This window comes from Oncorhynchus mykiss, chromosome 13, assembly GCF_057628025.1.
Source record: "Oncorhynchus mykiss isolate SJ-2025 chromosome 13, ASM5762802v1, whole genome shotgun sequence".
Lineage (NCBI taxonomy): Eukaryota > Metazoa > Chordata > Actinopteri > Salmoniformes > Salmonidae > Oncorhynchus > Oncorhynchus mykiss.
In genome coordinates this window covers 83,267,994-83,286,750 of record NC_143034.1, presented here as the reverse complement: position 1 = coordinate 83,286,750, position 18,757 = coordinate 83,267,994, and the positions used below count along the sequence as shown (strand labels likewise).

The 18,757-nt window shown below is 49.1% G+C and overlaps 1 protein-coding gene across 1 annotated transcript in view; it reads right to left on the bottom strand.

The window, feature by feature from the left end:
* tnrc6a (trinucleotide repeat containing adaptor 6A) overlaps positions 1 to 18,757 on the bottom strand; it is a 77,394-nt gene that overhangs the window by 16,666 nt on the left and 41,971 nt on the right. The window contains 8 exon segments of the mRNA XM_090194506.1: positions 3,314 to 3,451; positions 4,708 to 4,881; positions 10,565 to 10,687; positions 15,112 to 15,295; positions 16,410 to 16,514; positions 16,624 to 16,758; positions 17,553 to 17,669; positions 18,031 to 18,186. Coding sequence (XP_090050632.1) covers positions 3,314 to 3,451; positions 4,708 to 4,881; positions 10,565 to 10,687; positions 15,112 to 15,295; positions 16,410 to 16,514; positions 16,624 to 16,758; positions 17,553 to 17,669; positions 18,031 to 18,186 — 1,132 coding nt within the window.

Here is an 18,757-nt window from a genome sequence, read left to right as displayed (position 1 = left end):
TCAAGTCAGGGATGGAATGAAGCTAGTCCACTAGCCTGAGGACAGACCGGGTTAGTTGACTGACTGTAGAACTACAAATCATCAAGTTAGGGATGGAATGAAGCTAGTCCACTAGCCTGAGGACAGACCGGGTTAGTTGACTGACTGTAGAACTACAAATCATCAAGTCAGGGATGGAATGAAGCTAGTCCACTAGCCTGAGGACAGACCGGGTTAGTTGACTGACTGTAGAACTACAAATCATCAAGTCAGGGATATTCAATAGTGCTGAGCGATTAAACAACATTTCACTTATTTTGGGTTTAAAGATAAAGAGATAAATCAGATCAAGTCTGAACTGTGTGATGTAGTAGGGAGTTGTAGTTTCTAGAGAGATAAATCAGATCAAGTCTGAACTGTGTGATGTAGTAGGGAGTTGTAGTTTCTCGAGAGATAAATCAGATCAAGTCTGAACTGTGTGATGTAGTAGGGAGTTGTAGTTTCTCGAGATATAAATCAGATCAAGTCTGAACTGTGTGATGTAGTAGGGAGTTGTAGTTTCTCGAGAGATAAATCAGATCAAGTCTGAACTGTGTGATGTAGTAGGGAGTTGTAGTTTCTCGAGAGATAAATCAGATCAAGTCTGAACTGTGTGATGTAGTAGGGAGTTGTAGTTTCTCGAGAGATAAATCAGATCAAGTCTGAACTGTGTGATGTAGTAGGGAGTTGTAGTTTCTCGAGAGATAAATCAGATCAAGTCTGAACTGTGTGATGTAGTAGGGAGTTGTAGTTTCTCGAGAGATAAATCAGATCAAGTCTGAACTGTGTGATGTAGTAGGGAGTTGTAGTTTCTCGAGAGATAAATCAGATCAAGTCTGAACTGTGTGATGTAGTAGGGAGTTGTAGTTTCTCGAGAGATAAATCAGATCAAGTCTGAACTGTGTGATGTAGTAGGGAGTTGTAGTTTCTCGAGATATAAATCAGATCAAGTCTGAACTGTGTGATGTAGTAGGGAGTTGTAGTTTCTCGAGAGATAAATCAGATCAAGTCTGACCTGTGTGATGTAGTAGGGAGTTGTAGTTTCTCGAGAGATAAATCAGATCAAGTCTGAACTGTGTGATGTAGTAGGGAGTTGTAGTTTCTCGAGATATAAATCAGATCAAGTCTGACCTGTGTGATGTAGTAGGGAGTTGTAGTTTCTCGAGAGATAAATCAGATCAAGTCTGACCTGTGTGATGTAGTATATATATAAAACTAATGTAATATATAATATTTATATCTACATAGAGGACGATGTCCTGTCAGGTCTCTGGTCTACATAGAGGACGGTGTCCTGTCAGGTCTCTGGTCTACATAGAGGACGGTGTCCTGTCAGGTCTCTGGTCTACATAGAGGACGGTGTCCTGTCAGGTCTCTGGTCTACATAGAGGACGATGTCCTGTCAGGTCTCCGGTCTACATAGAGGACGGTGTCCTGTCAGGTCTCTGGTCTACATAGAGGACGGTGTCCTGTCAGGTCTCTGGTCTACGTAGAGGACGGTGTCCTGTCAGGTCTCTGGTCTACATAGAGGACGGTGTCCTGTCAGGTCTCTGGTCTACATAGAGGACGGTGTCCTGTCAGGTCTCTGGTCTACATAGAGGACGGTGTCCTGTCAGGTCTCTGGTCTACATAGAGGACGGTGTCCTGTCAGGTCTCTGGTCTACATAGAGGACGGTGTCCTGTCAGGTCTCTGGTCTACATAGAGGACGATGTCCTGTCAGGTCTCTGGTCTACATAGAGGACGGTGTCCTGTCAGGTCTCTGGTCTACATAGAGGACGGTGTCCTGTCAGGTCTCTGGTCTACATAGAGGACGGTGTCCTGTCAGGTCTCTGGTCTACATAGAGGACGGTGTCCTGTCAGGTCTCTGGTCTACATAGAGGACGATGTCCTGTCAGGTCTCCGGTCTACATAGAGGACGGTGTCCTGTCAGGTCTCTGGTCTACATAGAGGACGGTGTCCTGTCAGGTCTCTGGTCTACGTAGAGGACGGTGTCCTGTCAGGTCTCTGGTCTACATAGAGGACGGTGTCCTGTCAGGTCTCTGGTCTACATAGAGGACGGTGTCCTGTCAGGTCTCTGGTCTACATAGAGGACGGTGTCCTGTCAGGTCTCTGGTCTACATAGAGGACGATGTCCTGTCAGGTCTCCGGTCTACATAGAGGACGGTGTCCTGTCAGGTCTCTGGTCTACATAGAGGACGGTGTCCTGTCAGGTCTCTGGTCTACGTAGAGGACGGTGTCCTGTCAGGTCTCTGGTCTACATAGAGGACGGTGTCCTGTCAGGTCTCTGGTCTACATAGAGGACGGTGTCCTGTCAGGTCTCTGGTCTACATAGAGGACGGTGTCCTGTCAGGTCTCTGGTCTACATAGAGGACGATGTCCTGTCAGGTCTCCGGTCTACGTAGAGGACGGTGTCCTGTCAGGTCTCTGGTCTACATAGAGGACGGTGTCCTGTCAGGTCTCTGGTCTACATAGAGGACGGTGTCCTGTCAGGTCTCTGGTCTACATAGAGGACGGTGTCCTGTCAGGTCTCTGGTCTACATAGAGGACGGTGTCCTGTCAGGTCTCTGGTCTACATAGAGGACGATGTCCTGTCAGGTCTCTGGTCTACATAGAGGACGATGTCCTGTCAGGTCTCTGGTCTACATAGAGGACGGTGTCCTGTCAGGTCTCTGGTCTACATAGAGGACGGTGTCCTGTCAGGTCTCCGGTCTACATAGAGGACGATGTCCTGTCAGGTCTCTGGTCTACATAGAGGACGGTGTCCTGTCAGGTCTCTGGTCTACATAGAGGACGGTGTCCTGTCAGGTCTCTGGTCTACATAGAGGACGATGTCCTGTCAGGTCTCCGGTCTACATAGAGGACGGTGTCCTGTCAGGTCTCTGGTCTACATAGAGGACGGTGTCCTGTCAGGTCTCTGGTCTACGTAGAGGACGGTGTCCTGTCAGGTCTCTGGTCTACATAGAGGACGGTGTCCTGTCAGGTCTCTGGTCTACATAGAGGACGGTGTCCTGTCAGGTCTCTGGTCTACATAGAGGACGGTGTCCTGTCAGGTCTCTGGTCTACATAGAGGACGATGTCCTGTCAGGTCTCCGGTCTACGTAGAGGACGGTGTCCTGTCAGGTCTCTGGTCTACATAGAGGACGGTGTCCTGTCAGGTCTCTGGTCTACATAGAGGACGGTGTCCTGTCAGGTCTCTGGTCTACATAGAGGACGGTGTCCTGTCAGGTCTCTGGTCTACATAGAGGACGGTGTCCTGTCAGGTCTCCGGTCTACGTAGAGGAGGGTGTGTGTTACCTGTCAGGTCTCTGAGGTGGTCTATATGGCGGACGGTGTTGATGGAGAGGTTGTTGATGACACTACCAGGGGTCACGAAAGGGTCAGTCTCAGGGTCGATGTTGGGGTAACCTTTCCATGGCTCCCCGGGCCGGAACTCTGGGGAGAGACATACAGGAATAGAGAGTGAGGGGGGGTCTGGAGAGAGTTATACAGGAATAGAGAGTGAGGGGGGGTCTGGAGAGAGTTATACAGGAATAGAGAGTGAGGGGGGTCTGGAGAGAGTTATACAGGAATAGAGAGTGGGGGGGGGGGGGGGGGGGGTCTGGAGAGAGTTATACAGGAATAGAGAGTGAGGGGGGGTCTGGAGAGAGTTATACAGGAATAGAGAGTGAGGGGGGGTCTGGAGAGAGTTATACAGGAACAGAGAGTGAGGGGGGGTCTGGAGAGAGTTATACAGGAATAGAGAGTGAGGGGGGGTCTGGAGAGAGTTATACAGGAATAGAGAGTGAGGGGGGGTCTGGAGAGAGTTATACAGGAATAGAGAGTGAGAAGAGGGTCTGGAGAGAGTTATACAGGAATAGAGAGTGAGGGGGGTCTGGAGAGAGTTATACAGGAATAGAGAGTGGGGGGGGGGGGGGTCTGGAGAGAGTTATACAGGAATAGAGAGTGAGGGGGGGTCTGGAGAGAGTTATACAGGAATAGAGAGTGAGGGGGGGTCTGGAGAGAGTTATACAGGAATAGAGAGTGAGGGGGGGTCTGGAGAGAGTTATACAGGAATAGAGAGTGAGGGGGGGTCTGGAGAGAGTTATACAGGAACAGAGAGTGAGAAGAGGGTCTGGAGAGAGTTATACAGGAATAGAGAGTGAGGGGGGGTCTGGAGAGAGTTATACAGGAATAGAGAGTGAGGGGGGGTCTGGAGAGAGTTATACAGGAATAGAGAGTGAGGGGGGGTCTGGAGAGAGTTATACAGGAATAGAGAGTGAGGGGGGGTCTGGAGAGAGTTATACAGGAATAGAGAGTGAGGGGGGGTCTGGAGAGAGTTATACAGGAATAGAGAGTGAGGGGGGGTCTGGAGAGAGTTATACAGGAATAGAGAGTGAGGGGGGGTCTGGAGAGAGTTATACAGGAATAGAGAGTGAGGGGGGGTCTGGAGAGAGTTATACAGGAATAGAGAGTGAGGGGGGGTCTGGAGAGAGTTATACAGGAATAGAGAGTGAGGGGGGGTCTGGAGAGAGTTATACAGGAATAGAGAGTGAGGGGGGGTCTGGAGAGAGTTATACAGGAATAGATAGTGAGGGGGGGGGGGGGGGGTCTGGAGAGAGTTATACAGGAAGTATGGAGAAGGTACTACTCTGTTTCACCAGTTTGTATTTAAAGTGTGTGTGTGTGTGAGAGTGTGTGTGAGTGCATACCTGGGGGCCAGGTAACGTTGGTGTTTCCATGGGGGGATTTGGCACGAGGGGGCCAGCTGTCGCCCACCGAGCCCATTGATTGGCCGGGAGAGCTTAGGGGGGCGGAGCCAGCAGACAGGAAGTCATAGGGACCGAAGGGAGAATCCTCCAGACGCAGCCCAGACGACATGGCACCTGGAGACACAAACACACTGTTATATAAACACACACACACACACACCACAGCCAATAACACAGAGCACCAGGAGACACCTGGTGTTTGAGATCGATTACATTACAGTCGGAGAAAGACTGACCTTCAAATCACCTTGAATTCTAGATAGATCAGTCAGTCAGCCAGTCAGTCAGTCAGCTCCTAAATAACTATTATTACCTGTAGATCAGTCAGTCAGCTCCTAAATAACTATTATTACCTGTAGATCAGTCAGTCAGCTCCTAAATAACTATTATTACCTGTAGATCAGTCAGTCAGTCAATCAGCTCCTAAATAACTATTATTACCTGTAGATCAGTCAGTCAGTCAGCTCCTAAATAACTATTATTACCTGTAGATCAGTCAGTCAGTCAGCCAGCTCCTAAATAACTATTATTACCTGTAGATCAGTCAGTCAGTCAGTCAGTCAGTCAATCAGCTCCTAAATAACTATTATTACCTGTAGATCAGTCAGTCAGTCAGTCAGTCAGTCAATCAGCTCCTAAATAACTATTATTACCTGTAGATCAGTCAGTCAGTCAATCAGCTCCTAAATAACTATTATTACCTGTAGATCAGTCAGTCAGCCAGTCAGTCAGCTCCTAAATAACTATTATTACCTGTAGATCAGTCAGTCAGTCAGTCAGTCAGCTCCTAAATAACTATTATTACCTGTAGATCAGTCAGTCAGCCAGTCAGTCAGCTCCTAAATAACTATTATTACCTGTATATCAGTCAGTCAGTCAATCAGCTCCTAAATAACTATTATTACCTGTAGATCAGTCAGTCAGTCAGTCAGTCAGCTCCTAAATAACTATTGTTACCTGTAGATCAGTCAGTCAGTCAGTCAGCTCCTAAATAACTATTGTTACCTGTAGATCAGTCAGTCAGTCAGTCAGCTCCTAAATAACTATTATTACCTGTAGATCAGTCAGTCAGCTCCTAAATAACTATTATTACCTGTAGATCAGTCAGTCAGTCAGTCAGCTCCTAAATAACTATTATTACCTGTAGATCAGTCAGTCAGTCAGTCAGCTCCTAAATAACTATTATTACCTGTAGATCAGTCAGTCAGTCAGTCAGTCAGCTCCTAAATATCTATTATTACCTGTAGATCAGTCAGTCAGTCAATCAGCTCCTACATAACTATTATTACCTGTAGATCAGTCAGTCAGTCAGCTCCTACATAACTATTATTACCTGTAGATCAGTCAGTCAGTCAGCTCCTAAATAACTATTATTACCTGTAGATCAGTCAGTCAGCCAGTCAGTCAGCTCCTAAATAACTATTATTACCTGTAGATCAGTCAGTCAGTCAGCTCCTAAATAACTATTATTACCTGTAGATCAGTCAGTCAGTCAGTCAGCTCCTAAATAACTATTATTACCTGTAGATCAGTCAGTCAGTCAGCTCCTAAATAACTATTATTACCTGTAGATCAGTCAGTCAGTCAGTCAGCTCCTAAATAACTATTATTACCTGTAGATCAGTCAGTCAGTCAGTCAGCTCCTAAATAACTATTATTACCTGTAGATCAGTCAGTCAGTCAGTCAGCTCCTAAATAACTATTATTACCTGTATATCAGTCAGTCAGTCAGTCAGCTCCTAAATAACTATTATTACCTGTAGATCAGTCAGTCAGTCAGTCAGCTCCTAAATAACTATTATTACCTGTAGATCAGTCAGTCAGTCAGTCAGCTCCTAAATAACTATTATTACCTGTAGATCAGTCAGTCAGTCAGTCAGCTCCTAAATAACTATTATTACCTGTAGATCAGTCAGTCAGCCAGTCAGTCAGTCAGCTGGTGCTCAGTAACAGAAAAATGTATTCTCTCCAATACGGACAAACACACAGAGACGTCCCAGGCTTGGACACACACTGAGAGACGTCCCAGGCTTGGACACACACTGAGAGACGTCCCAGGCTTGGACACACACTGAGAGACGTCCCAGGCTTGGACACACACTGAGAGACGTCCCAGGCTTGGACACACACACTGAGAGACGTCCCAGGCTTGGACACACACACTGAGAGACGTCCCAGGCTTGGACACACACACTGAGAGACGTCCCAGGCTTGGACACACACACTGAGAGACTTGGACACACACTGAGAGGCGTACCAGGCTAGGACACACACTGAGAGACGTACCAGGCTTGGACACACATACTGAGAGACGTGGACACACACTGAGAGACGTACCAGGCTTGGACACACACTGAGAGACGTACCAGGCTTGGACACACACACTGAGAGACGTGCCAGGCTTGGAGACACACACTGAGAGACGTGCCAGGCTTGGAGACACACACTGAGAGACGTACCAGGCCTGGACACACACTGAGAGACGTACCAGGCTTGGACACACACAGAGACGTACCAGGCTTGGACACACACACTGAGAGACGTCCCAGGCCTGGACACACACACTGAGAGACGTACCAGGCTTGGACACACACACTGAGAGACGTACCAGGATTGGACACACACACTGAGAGACGTACCAGGCTTGGAGACACACACAGAGACGTACCAGGCATGGACACACACACACTGAGAGACGTACCAGGCTTGGACACACACACACTGAGAGACGTACCAGGCTTGGACACACACACACTGAGAGACGTACCAGGCTTGGACACACACACTGAGAGACGTCCCAGGCCTGGACACACACACTGAGAGACGTCCCAGGCCTGGACACACACAGAGACGTACCAGGCTTAGACACACACACTGAGAGACGTACCAGGCTTGGACACACACACTGAGAGACGTCCCAGGCTTGGACACACACACTGAGAGACGTCCCAGGCTTGGACACACACACTGAGAGACGTCCCAGGCTTGGACACACACACTGAGAGACGTCCCAGGCTTGGACACACACACTGAGAGACGTCCCAGGCCAGGACACACACTGAGAGACGTCCCAGGCCAGGACACACACACTGAGAGACGTCCCAGGCTTGGACACACACACTGAGAGACGTCTCAGGCTTGGACACACACACTGAGAGACGTCTCAGGCTTGGACACACACACTGAGAGACGTCCCAGGCCAGGACACACACACTGAGGAGACGTACCAGGCTTGGACACACACACTGAGGAGACGTACCAGGCTTGGACACACACACTGAGGAGACGTACCAGGCTTGGACACACACACTGAGGAGACGTACCGGGCCAGGACACACACACTGAGGAGACTTACCAGGCCTGGACACACACACTGAGGAGACGTACCAGGCCTGGACACACACACACACACTGAGGAGACGTACCAGGCTTGGACACACACTGAGAGACGTAACAGGCCTGGACACACACACTGAGGAGACGTACCAGGCTTGGACACACACTGAGAGACTTGGACACACACTGAGAGATGTGGACACACACACTGAGAGACGTACCAGGCTTGGACACACACTGAGAGACGTACCAGGACACACACACTGAGAGACGTACCAGGCTTGGAGACACACACTGAGAGACGTACAAGGACACACACACTGAGAGACGTACCAGGACACACACTGAGAGACGTACCAGGCTTGGACACACACTGAGAGACGTACCAGGCTTGGACACACACACTGAGAGACGTACCAGGACACACACTGAGAGACGTACCAGGCTTGGACACACACACTGAGAGACGTCCCAGGCCTGGACACACACACTGAGAGACGTACCAGGCTTGGACACACACACACTGAGAGACGTACCAGGCTTGGACACACACAGAGACGTAACAGGCCTGGACACACACACTGAGGAGACGTACCAGGCTTGGACACACACTGAGAGACTTGGACACACACTGAGAGATGTGGACACACACACTGAGAGACGTACCAGGCTTGGACACACACTGAGAGACGTACCAGGACACACACACTGAGAGACGTACCAGGCTTGGAGACACACACTGAGAGACGTACAAGGACACACACACTGAGAGACGTACCAGGACACACACTGAGAGACGTACCAGGCTTGGACACACACTGAGAGACGTACCAGGCTTGGACACACACTGAGAGACGTACCAGGCTTGGACACACACACTGAGAGACGTACCAGGACACACACTGAGAGACGTACCAGGCTTGGACACACACACTGAGAGACGTCCCAGGCCTGGACACACACACTGAGAGACGTCCCAGGCCTGGACACACACACTGAGAGACGTCCCAGGCCTGGACACACACACTGAGAGACGTCCCAGGCCTGGACACACACACTGAGAGACGTCCCAGGCCTGGACACACACACTGAGAGACGTCCCAGGCCTGGACACACACACTGAGAGACGTCCCAGGCTTGGACACACACACTGAGAGACGTACCAGGATTGGACACACACACTGAGCGACGTACCAGGCTTGGACACACACACACTGAGAGACGTACCAGGCTTGGACACACACACACTGAGAGACGTACCAGGCTTGGACACACACACACTGAGAGACGTACCAGGCTTGGACACACACACACTGAGAGACGTACCAGGCTTGGACACACACACACTGAGAGACGTCCCAGGCTTGGACACACACACTGAGAGACGTCCCAGGCTTGGACACACACACAGAGACGTCCCAGGCTTGGACACACACACTGAGAGACGTCCCAGGCTTGGACACACACACTGAGAGACGTCCCAGGCTTGGACACACACACTGAGAGACGTCCCAGGCTTGGACACACACACAGAGACGTCCCAGGCCAGGACACACACTGAGAGACGTCCCAGGCTTGGACACACACACAGAGACGTCCCAGGCTTGGACACACACACAGAGACGTCCCAGGCTTGGACACACACACTGAGAGACGTCTCAGGCTTGGACACACACACTGAGAGACGTCTCAGGCTTGGACACACACACTGAGAGACGTCCCAGGCCAGGACACACACACTGAGGAGACGTACCAGGCTTGGACACACACACTGAGGAGACGTACCAGGCTTGGACACACACACTGAGGAGACGTACCAGGCCTGGACACACACACTGAGGAGACGTACCAGGCCTGGACACACACACACACTGAGGAGACGTACCAGGCTTGGACACACACTGAGAGACGTAACAGGCCTGGACACACACACTGAGGAGACGTACCAGGCTTGGACACACACTGAGAGACTTGGACACACACTGAGAGATGTGGACACACACACTGAGAGACGTACCAGGCTTGGACACACACTGAGAGACGTACCAGGACACACACACTGAGAGACGTACCAGGCTTGGAGACACACACTGAGAGACGTACAAGGACACACACACTGAGAGACGTACCAGGACACACACTGAGAGACGTACCAGGCTTGGACACACACTGAGAGACGTACCAGGCTTGGACACACACACTGAGAGACGTACCAGGACACACACTGAGAGACGTACCAGGCTTGGACACACACACTGAGAGACGTACCAGGATACACACACTGAGAGACGTACCAGGACACACACACAGAGACGTACCAGGCTTGGACACACACACTGAGAGACGTACCAGGCTTGGACACACACACTGAGAGACGTACCAGGACACACACACTGAGAGACGTACCAGGCTTGGACACACACACTGAGAGACGTACCAGGACACACACACAGAGACGTACCAGGCTTGTGCTCCAGAGGTGAGTTAACGGACACGTCCAAGGCCGTCCACTTCTTCAGACGAGACTGAGGCTCCTTACAGCCAGACCCCGTGTCAAGGCCTACATTCAGGTTAGAGTTCAAGCCTGGAGAAGACGAGAGAATTTCAGTATTTCAGATATACACAGACAGAACTACGTAGACACCAGGATAAAACACTGTCTAGAACTACGTAGACACCAGGATAAAACACTGTCTAGAACTACAGATCTACGTAGACACCAGGCTAAAACACTGTCTAGAACTACGTAGACACCAGGATAAAACACTGTCTAGAACTACAGAACTACATAGACACCAGGATAAAACACTGTCTAGAACTACAGAACTACGTAGACACCAGGATAAAACACTGTCTAGAACTACAGAACTACGTAGACACCAGGATAAAACACTGTCTAGGACTACAGAACTACGTAGACACCAGGATAAAACACTGTCTAGAACTACAGAACTACGTAGACACCAGGATAAAACACTGTCTAGAACTACAGAACTACGTAGACACCAGGATAAAACACTGTCTAGAACTACAGAACTATGTAGACACCAGGATAAAACACTGTCTAGAACTACAGAACTACGTAGACACCAGGATAAAACACTGTCTAGAACTACAGTACTACGTAGACACCAGGATAAAACACTGTCTAGAACTACAGAACTACGTAGACACCAGGATAAAACACTGTCTAGAACTACAGAACTATGCAGACACCAGGATAAAACACTGTCTAGAACTACAGAACTACGCAGACACCAGGATAAAACACTGTCTAGAACTACAGAACTACGCAGACACCAGGATAAAACACTGTCTAGAACTACAGAACTACGCAGACACCAGGATAAAACACTGTCTAGAACTACGTAGACACCAGGATAAAACACTGTCTAGAACTACAGAACTACGTAGACACCAGGATAAAACACTGTCTAGAACTACAGGACTACGTAGACACCAGGATAAAACACTGTCTAGAACTACAGAACTACGTAGACACCAGGATAAAACACTGTCTAGAACTACAGAACTATGTAGACACCAGAATAAAACACTGTCTAGAACTACAGAACTACGTAGACACCAGGATAAAACACTGTCTAGAACTACAGAACTACGTAGACACCAGGATAAAACACTGTCTAGAACTACAGAACTACGTAGACACCAGGATAAAACACTGTCTAGAACTACGTAGACACCAGGATAAAACACTGTCTAGAACTACGTAGACACCAGGATAAAACACTGTCTAGAACTACGTAGACACCAGGATAAAACACTGTCTAGAACTACGTAGACACCAGGATAAAACACTGTCTAGAACTACAGAACTACGTAGACACCAGGATAAAACACTGTCTAGAACTACAGGACTACGTAGACACCAGGATAAAACACTGTCTAGAACTACAGAACTACGTAGACACCAGGATAAAACACTGTCTAGAACTACAGAACTATGTAGACACCAGAATAAAACACTGTCTAGAACTACAGAACTACGTAGACACCAGGATAAAACACTGTCTAGAACTACAGAACTACGTAGACACCAGGATAAAACACTGTCTAGAACTACAGAACTACGTAGACACCAGGATAAAACACTGTCTAGAACTACGTAGACACCAGGATAAAACACTGTCTAGAACTACGTAGACACCAGGATAAAACACTGTCTAGAACTACGTAGACACCAGGATAAAACACTGTCTAGAACTACGTAGACACCAGGATAAAACACTGTCTAGAACTACAGAACTACGTAGACACCAGGATAAAACACTGTCTAGAACTACAGAACTACGTAGACACCAGGATAAAACACTGTCTAGAACTACAGAACTACGTAGACACCAGGATAAAACACTGTCTAGAACTACAGAACTACGTAGACACCAGGATAAAACACTGTCTAGAACTACAGAACTACGTAGACACCAGGATAAAACACTGTCTAGAACTACGTAGACACCAGGATAAAACACTGTCTAGAACTACGTAGACACCAGGATAAAACACTGTCTAGAACTACGTAGACACCAGGATAAAACACTGTCTAGAACTACGTAGACACCAGGATAAAACACTGTCTAGAACTACAGAACTACGTAGACACCAGGATAAAACACTGTCTAGAACTACAGAACTACGTAGACACCAGGATAAAACACTGTCTAGAACTACAGAACTACGTAGACACCAGGATAAAACACTGTCTAGAACTACAGAACTACGTAGACACCAGGATAAAACACTGTCTAGAACTACAGAACTACGTAGACACCAGGATAAAACACTGTCTAGAACTACAGAACTACGTAGACACCAGGATAAAACACTGTCTAGAACTACAGAACTACGTAGACACCAGGATAAAACACTGTCTAGAACTACAGGACTACATAGACACCAGGATAAAACACTGTCTAGAACTACAGAACTACGTAGACACCAGGATAAAACACTGTCTAGAACTACAGAACTACGTAGACACCAGGATAAAACACTGTCTAGAACTACAGAACTACGTAGACACCAGGACAAAACACTGTCTAGAACTACAGAACTATGTAGACACCAGGATAAAACACTGTCTAGAACTACAGAACTACGTAGACACCAGGATAAAATACTGTCTAGAACTACGTAGACACCAGGATAAAACACTGTCTAGAACTACAGAACTACGTAGACACCAGGATAAAATACTGTCTAGAACTACGTAGACACCAGGATAAAACACTGTCTAGAACTACAGAACTATGCAGACACCAGGATAAAACACTGTCTAGAACTACAGAACTACGCAGACACCAGGATAAAACACTGTCTAGAACTACAGAACTACGCAGACACCAGGATAAAACACTGTCTAGAACTACAGAACTACGCAGACACCAGGATAAAACACTGTCTAGAACTACGTAGACACCAGGATAAAACACTGTCTAGAACTACAGAACTACGTAGACACCAGGATAAAACACTGTCTAGAACTACAGAACTACGTAGACACCAGGATAAAACACTGTCTAGAACTACAGGACTACATAGACACCAGGATAAAACACTGTCTAGAACTACAGAACTACGTAGACACCAGGATAAAACACTGTCTAGAACTACAGAACTACGTAGACACCAGGATAAAACACTGTCTAGAACTACAGAACTACGTAGACACCAGGACAAAACACTGTCTAGAACTACAGAACTATGTAGACACCAGGATAAAACACTGTCTAGAACTACAGAACTACGTAGACACCAGGATAAAATACTGTCTAGAACTACGTAGACACCAGGATAAAACACTGTCCAGGAAACCCCCGTAGACACAGGGATAGTAGCGAGACAGCTTGATGTACCAGGACACCCCCTGGACAGGACACTAGTCTATCTCCTGTTACTGTAGTGTGAGACAGCTTGATGTACCAGGACACCCCCTGGACAGGACACTAGTCTATCTCCTGTTTCTGTAGTGAGACAGCTTGATGTGCCAGGACACCCCCTGGACAGGACACTAGTCTATCTCCTGTTTCTGATGTACCAGGACACCCCCTGGACAGGACACTAGTCTATCTCCTGTTTCTGTAGTGAGACAGCTTGATGTGCCAGGACACCCCCTGGACAGGACACTAGTCTATCTCCTGTTACTGTAGAGAGACAGCTTGATGTGCCAGGACACCCCCTGGACAGGACACTAGTCTATCTCCTGTTTCTGTAGTGAGACAGCTTGATGTGCCAGGACACCCCCTGGACAGGACACTAGTCTATCTCCTGTTACTGTAGAGAGACAGCTTGATGTACCAGGACACCCCCTGGACAGGACACTAGTCTGTCTCCTGTTTCTGTAGTGAGACAGCTTGATGTACCAGGACACCCCCTGGACAGGACACTAGTCTGTCTCCTGTTTCTGTAGTGAGACAGCTTGATGTACCAGGACACTAGTCTATCTCCTGTACCAGGACACCCCCTGGACAGGACACTAGTCTGTCTCCTGTTTCTGTAGTGAGACAGCTTGATGTACCAGGACACCCCCTGGACAGGACACTAGTCTGTCTCCTGTTTCTGTAGTGAGACAGCTTGATGTACCAGGACACCCCCTGGACAGGACACTAGTCTGTCTCCTGTTTCTATAGTGAGACAGCTTGATGTACCAGGACACTAGTCTGTCTCCTGTTTCTGTAGTGAGACAGCTTGATGTACCAGGACACTAGTCTGTCTCCTGTTTCTGTAGTGAGACAGCTTGATGTACCAGGACACTAGTCTGTCTCCTGTTTCTGTAGTGAGACAGCTTGATGTACCAGGACACTAGTCTGTCTCCTGTACCAGGACACCCCCTGGATAGGACACTAATCTATCTCCTGTTTCTGTAGTGAGACAGCTCGATGTGCCAGGACACCCCCTGGACAGGACACCAATCTATCACAGCAGGCAGTGTGAGGGCCCTACTAAATTATCAGATTGATATTTCCTTCAGGCATCATGAAGGCCTACCTAAAGGGAAGTTGGTAAAGGAGCCCATGTGGTTGGGCTCCTTCTGCAGCTCAGATGCATTCTGGGGCATGTAGTTGTCCATGTAGGACTTGAGGGGCTGGTGGGCGGGGTTCTGCTTCAAGAGGGAGTGGTCGAGGTGTTGCGGAGGCTGCATCATCGACTGGGACGAACCAATAGGACGGCCCTGCACACAGAGAAGGGAGGGGTTAGATGACGGCACAGACAGTTAGTCTGTACTATAGACTAGTATCGGAAAACAACCAAGGTTGTGTATAACGTGAAACACAGACACCGAGAGACAGGCAGAGAGACAGACAACACCGAGAGACAGACAGTTAGTCTGTACTATAGACTAGTATCGGAAAAGAACCAAGGTTGTGTATAACGTGAAACACAGACACAGAGAGACAGGCAGAGAGACAGACAACACCGAGAGACAGACAGTTAGTCTGTACTATAGACTAGTATCGGAAAAGAACCAAGGTTGTGTATAACATGCAACACAGACACAGAGAGACAGGCAGACACCGAGAGAGAGACAGACAACACCGAGACAGGCAGAGAGACAGGCAGACAACACCGAGACAGGCAGAGAGACAGACAGACAACACCGAGACAGGCAGAGACAGAGAGACAGACAGACAACACCGAGACAGGCAGAGACAGAGAGACAGACAGACAACACCGAGACAGGCAGAGACAGAGAGACAGACAGACAACACCGAGAGACAGACAGACAACACAGAGAGACAGACAGACAACACAGAGAGACAGACAGACAACACAGAGAGACAGACAGACAACACAGAGAGACAGACAGACAACACAGAGAGACAGACAGACAACACAGAGAGACAGACAGACAACACTGAGAGAGGCAGAGAGACAGAGACAGGCAGACAGACAACACCGAGAGACAGACAGACAACACCGAGAGACAGACAGACAACACCGAGACAGCCAGAGAGACAGACACAAAGAGGCAGAGAGACTGAGACAGGCAGACAGACAACACCGAGAGACAGACAGACAACACCGAGAGACAGACAGACAACACCGAGAGACAGACAGACAACACTGAGAGAGGCAGAGAGACAGAGACAGGCAGACGGACAACAACGAGAGACAGACAGACAACACCGAGAGAGAGACAGACAGACAACACCGAGACAGCCAGAGAGACAGACACAAAGAGGCAGAGAGACTGAGACAGGCAGACAGACAACACCGAGAGACAGACAGACAACACCGACAGACAGACAGACAGACAGAAACAGACAGACACAGCCAGTATGTACCTGCTGGTCCTGCTGGCGTCCCACAGGCATTGGTCTGTGACTCTGCTGCTGTCCAACAGGCATGGGTCTCTGATTCTGCTGCTGAGACTGCTGGAGGAGGAGACGCTGTGGAGACAAACGACCCGTCAGGAATTACACTAGATTTCAGATCTGAGTTAACGGACATCAGTGTTAACCTGTGTATGACGGTGTGTGTGTGTCTGTGTGTGCTAACCTGTAACTGGTTAAGCTGGTTGAGTTGAGACAGCTGGTTGAGTTGAGACAGCTGGTTGAGGACAGCTACTTGCTGTGGACCAAACAGGTTCAGACCTCCTGCACTGGGAGGGTACTTCAGGATAGAGGGAGGGACCTGGAACACAGTCACATCAACTAGATTAGTAGAACAGAGACAGGCCTCCTGCACTGGGGAGGACAACTAGATTAGTAGACCAGTCAGGCCTCCTGCACTGGGAGGACAACTAGATGAGTAGAACATAGTCAGACCTCCTGCACTGGGAGGACAACTAGATTAGTAGAACAGTCAGGCCTCCTGCACTGGGAGGACAACTAGATTAGTAGAACAGTCAGACCTCCTGCACTGGGAGGACAACTAGATTAGTAGAACAGTCAGACCTCCTGCACTGGGGAGGACAACTAGATTAGTAGAACAGAGAGACCTCCTGCACTGGGAGGACAACTAGATTAGTAGGACAGTCAGACCTCCTGCACTGGGGAGGACAACTAGATTAGTAGAACAGAGAGACCTCCTGCACTGGGAGGGTACTTCAGTAGAGACGTCACTAGTAAGGCAATGGGGAGAATATTATTGGACCTTCAGGAGGTTGAACATCCCCTTTAAAGGGACCCCCTGGTTAACATCCCCTTTAAAAGGACCTCCCGGTTAACATCCCCTTTAAAGGGACCTCCCGGTTAACATCCCCTTTAAAAGGGACCTCCCGGTTAACATCCCCTTTAAAAGGGACCTCCCGGTTAACATCCTCTTTAAAGGGACAGTCTGGTTAACATCCCCTTTAAAGGGACAGTCTGGTTAACATTTTTATATGATCACACCAGGTAGTTCTTCGGTGGCCACATATATTGAGAGTGTGTGTGTGTGTGTGTGTGTGTGTGTGTGTGTGTGTGTGTGTGTGTGTGTGTGTGTACCTGAGAGGACAGGACGGGTGGAGGCACTTGGTTACGGAGATTGTTCTGGGCTGAGTTGAGGGGCTGGGGAGCGTTATGAGATGGTACTGCACTGCTGCCATACATGGAGTTCACGATCTGAAACACACACACACACACGTTAAGAGGACTGAAACACACACACACACACACACGTGAAGAGGACTGAAACACACACACACACACACGTTAAGAGGACTGAAACACACACACACACACACACGTTAAGAGGACTGAAACACACACACACACACACACACACACACACACACACGTTAAGAGGACTGAAACACACACACACACACACACACGTGAAGAGGACTGAAACACACACACACACACACGTGAAGAGGACTGAAACACACACACATTAAGAGGACTGAAACACACAGGATACACACACTTCGGACAGATTGTCACAAACAAACACACTATATTCAAGAGCATCGTAACCACTCACCTGCCTACCAGCCTCAGAGACAGAGGGGGTGGGAGCCTGCCCTGAGCAGAGAGAGGGGATAGGCTGAGCAGAGTGGGAGGGGGAAAAGCTCATGCCGTGATTGGAGGAGAGCTCCTCCGAGGCGGAGCGATCATAAGCAGAGAGCGGCAGGGAGAGCTGCAGAGGCAAGGACAGACGGACAGATGAGGAAGGAGGCATGACATCGTGGAAAACAGGGAGAGGAAGAGAGAGAGGAGAGAAGGCCCGAGAAGATGGAGGGAGGAAGAGAGAGAAGGCCCCAGAAGATGGAGGGAGGATGGAGAGAAGGCCCCAGAGGATGGAGGAAGAGAGAGGGAGGAAGAGAAGGCCCCAGAGGATGGAGGGAGGAAGAGAGAGGGAGGAAGAGAAGGCCCCAGAGGATGGAGGGAGGAAGAGAGAGGGAGGAAGAGAAGGCCCCAGAGGATGGAGGGAGGAAGAGAGAGGGAGGAGAGGAGAGAAGGCCCCAGAGGATGGAGGGAGGAAGAGAGAGGGAGGAGAGGAGGCCCCAGAGGATGGAGGGAGGAAGAGAGAGGGAGGAGAGAAGGCCCCAGAGGATGGAGGGAGGAAGAGAGACGGAGGAGAGAAGGCACCCAGAGGATGGAGGGCGGAAGAGAGACGGAGGAGAGAAGGCACCCAGAGGATGGAGGGCGGAAGAGAGAGGGAGGAGAGAAGGCCCCAGAGGATGGAGGGAGGAAGAGAGAGGGAGGAG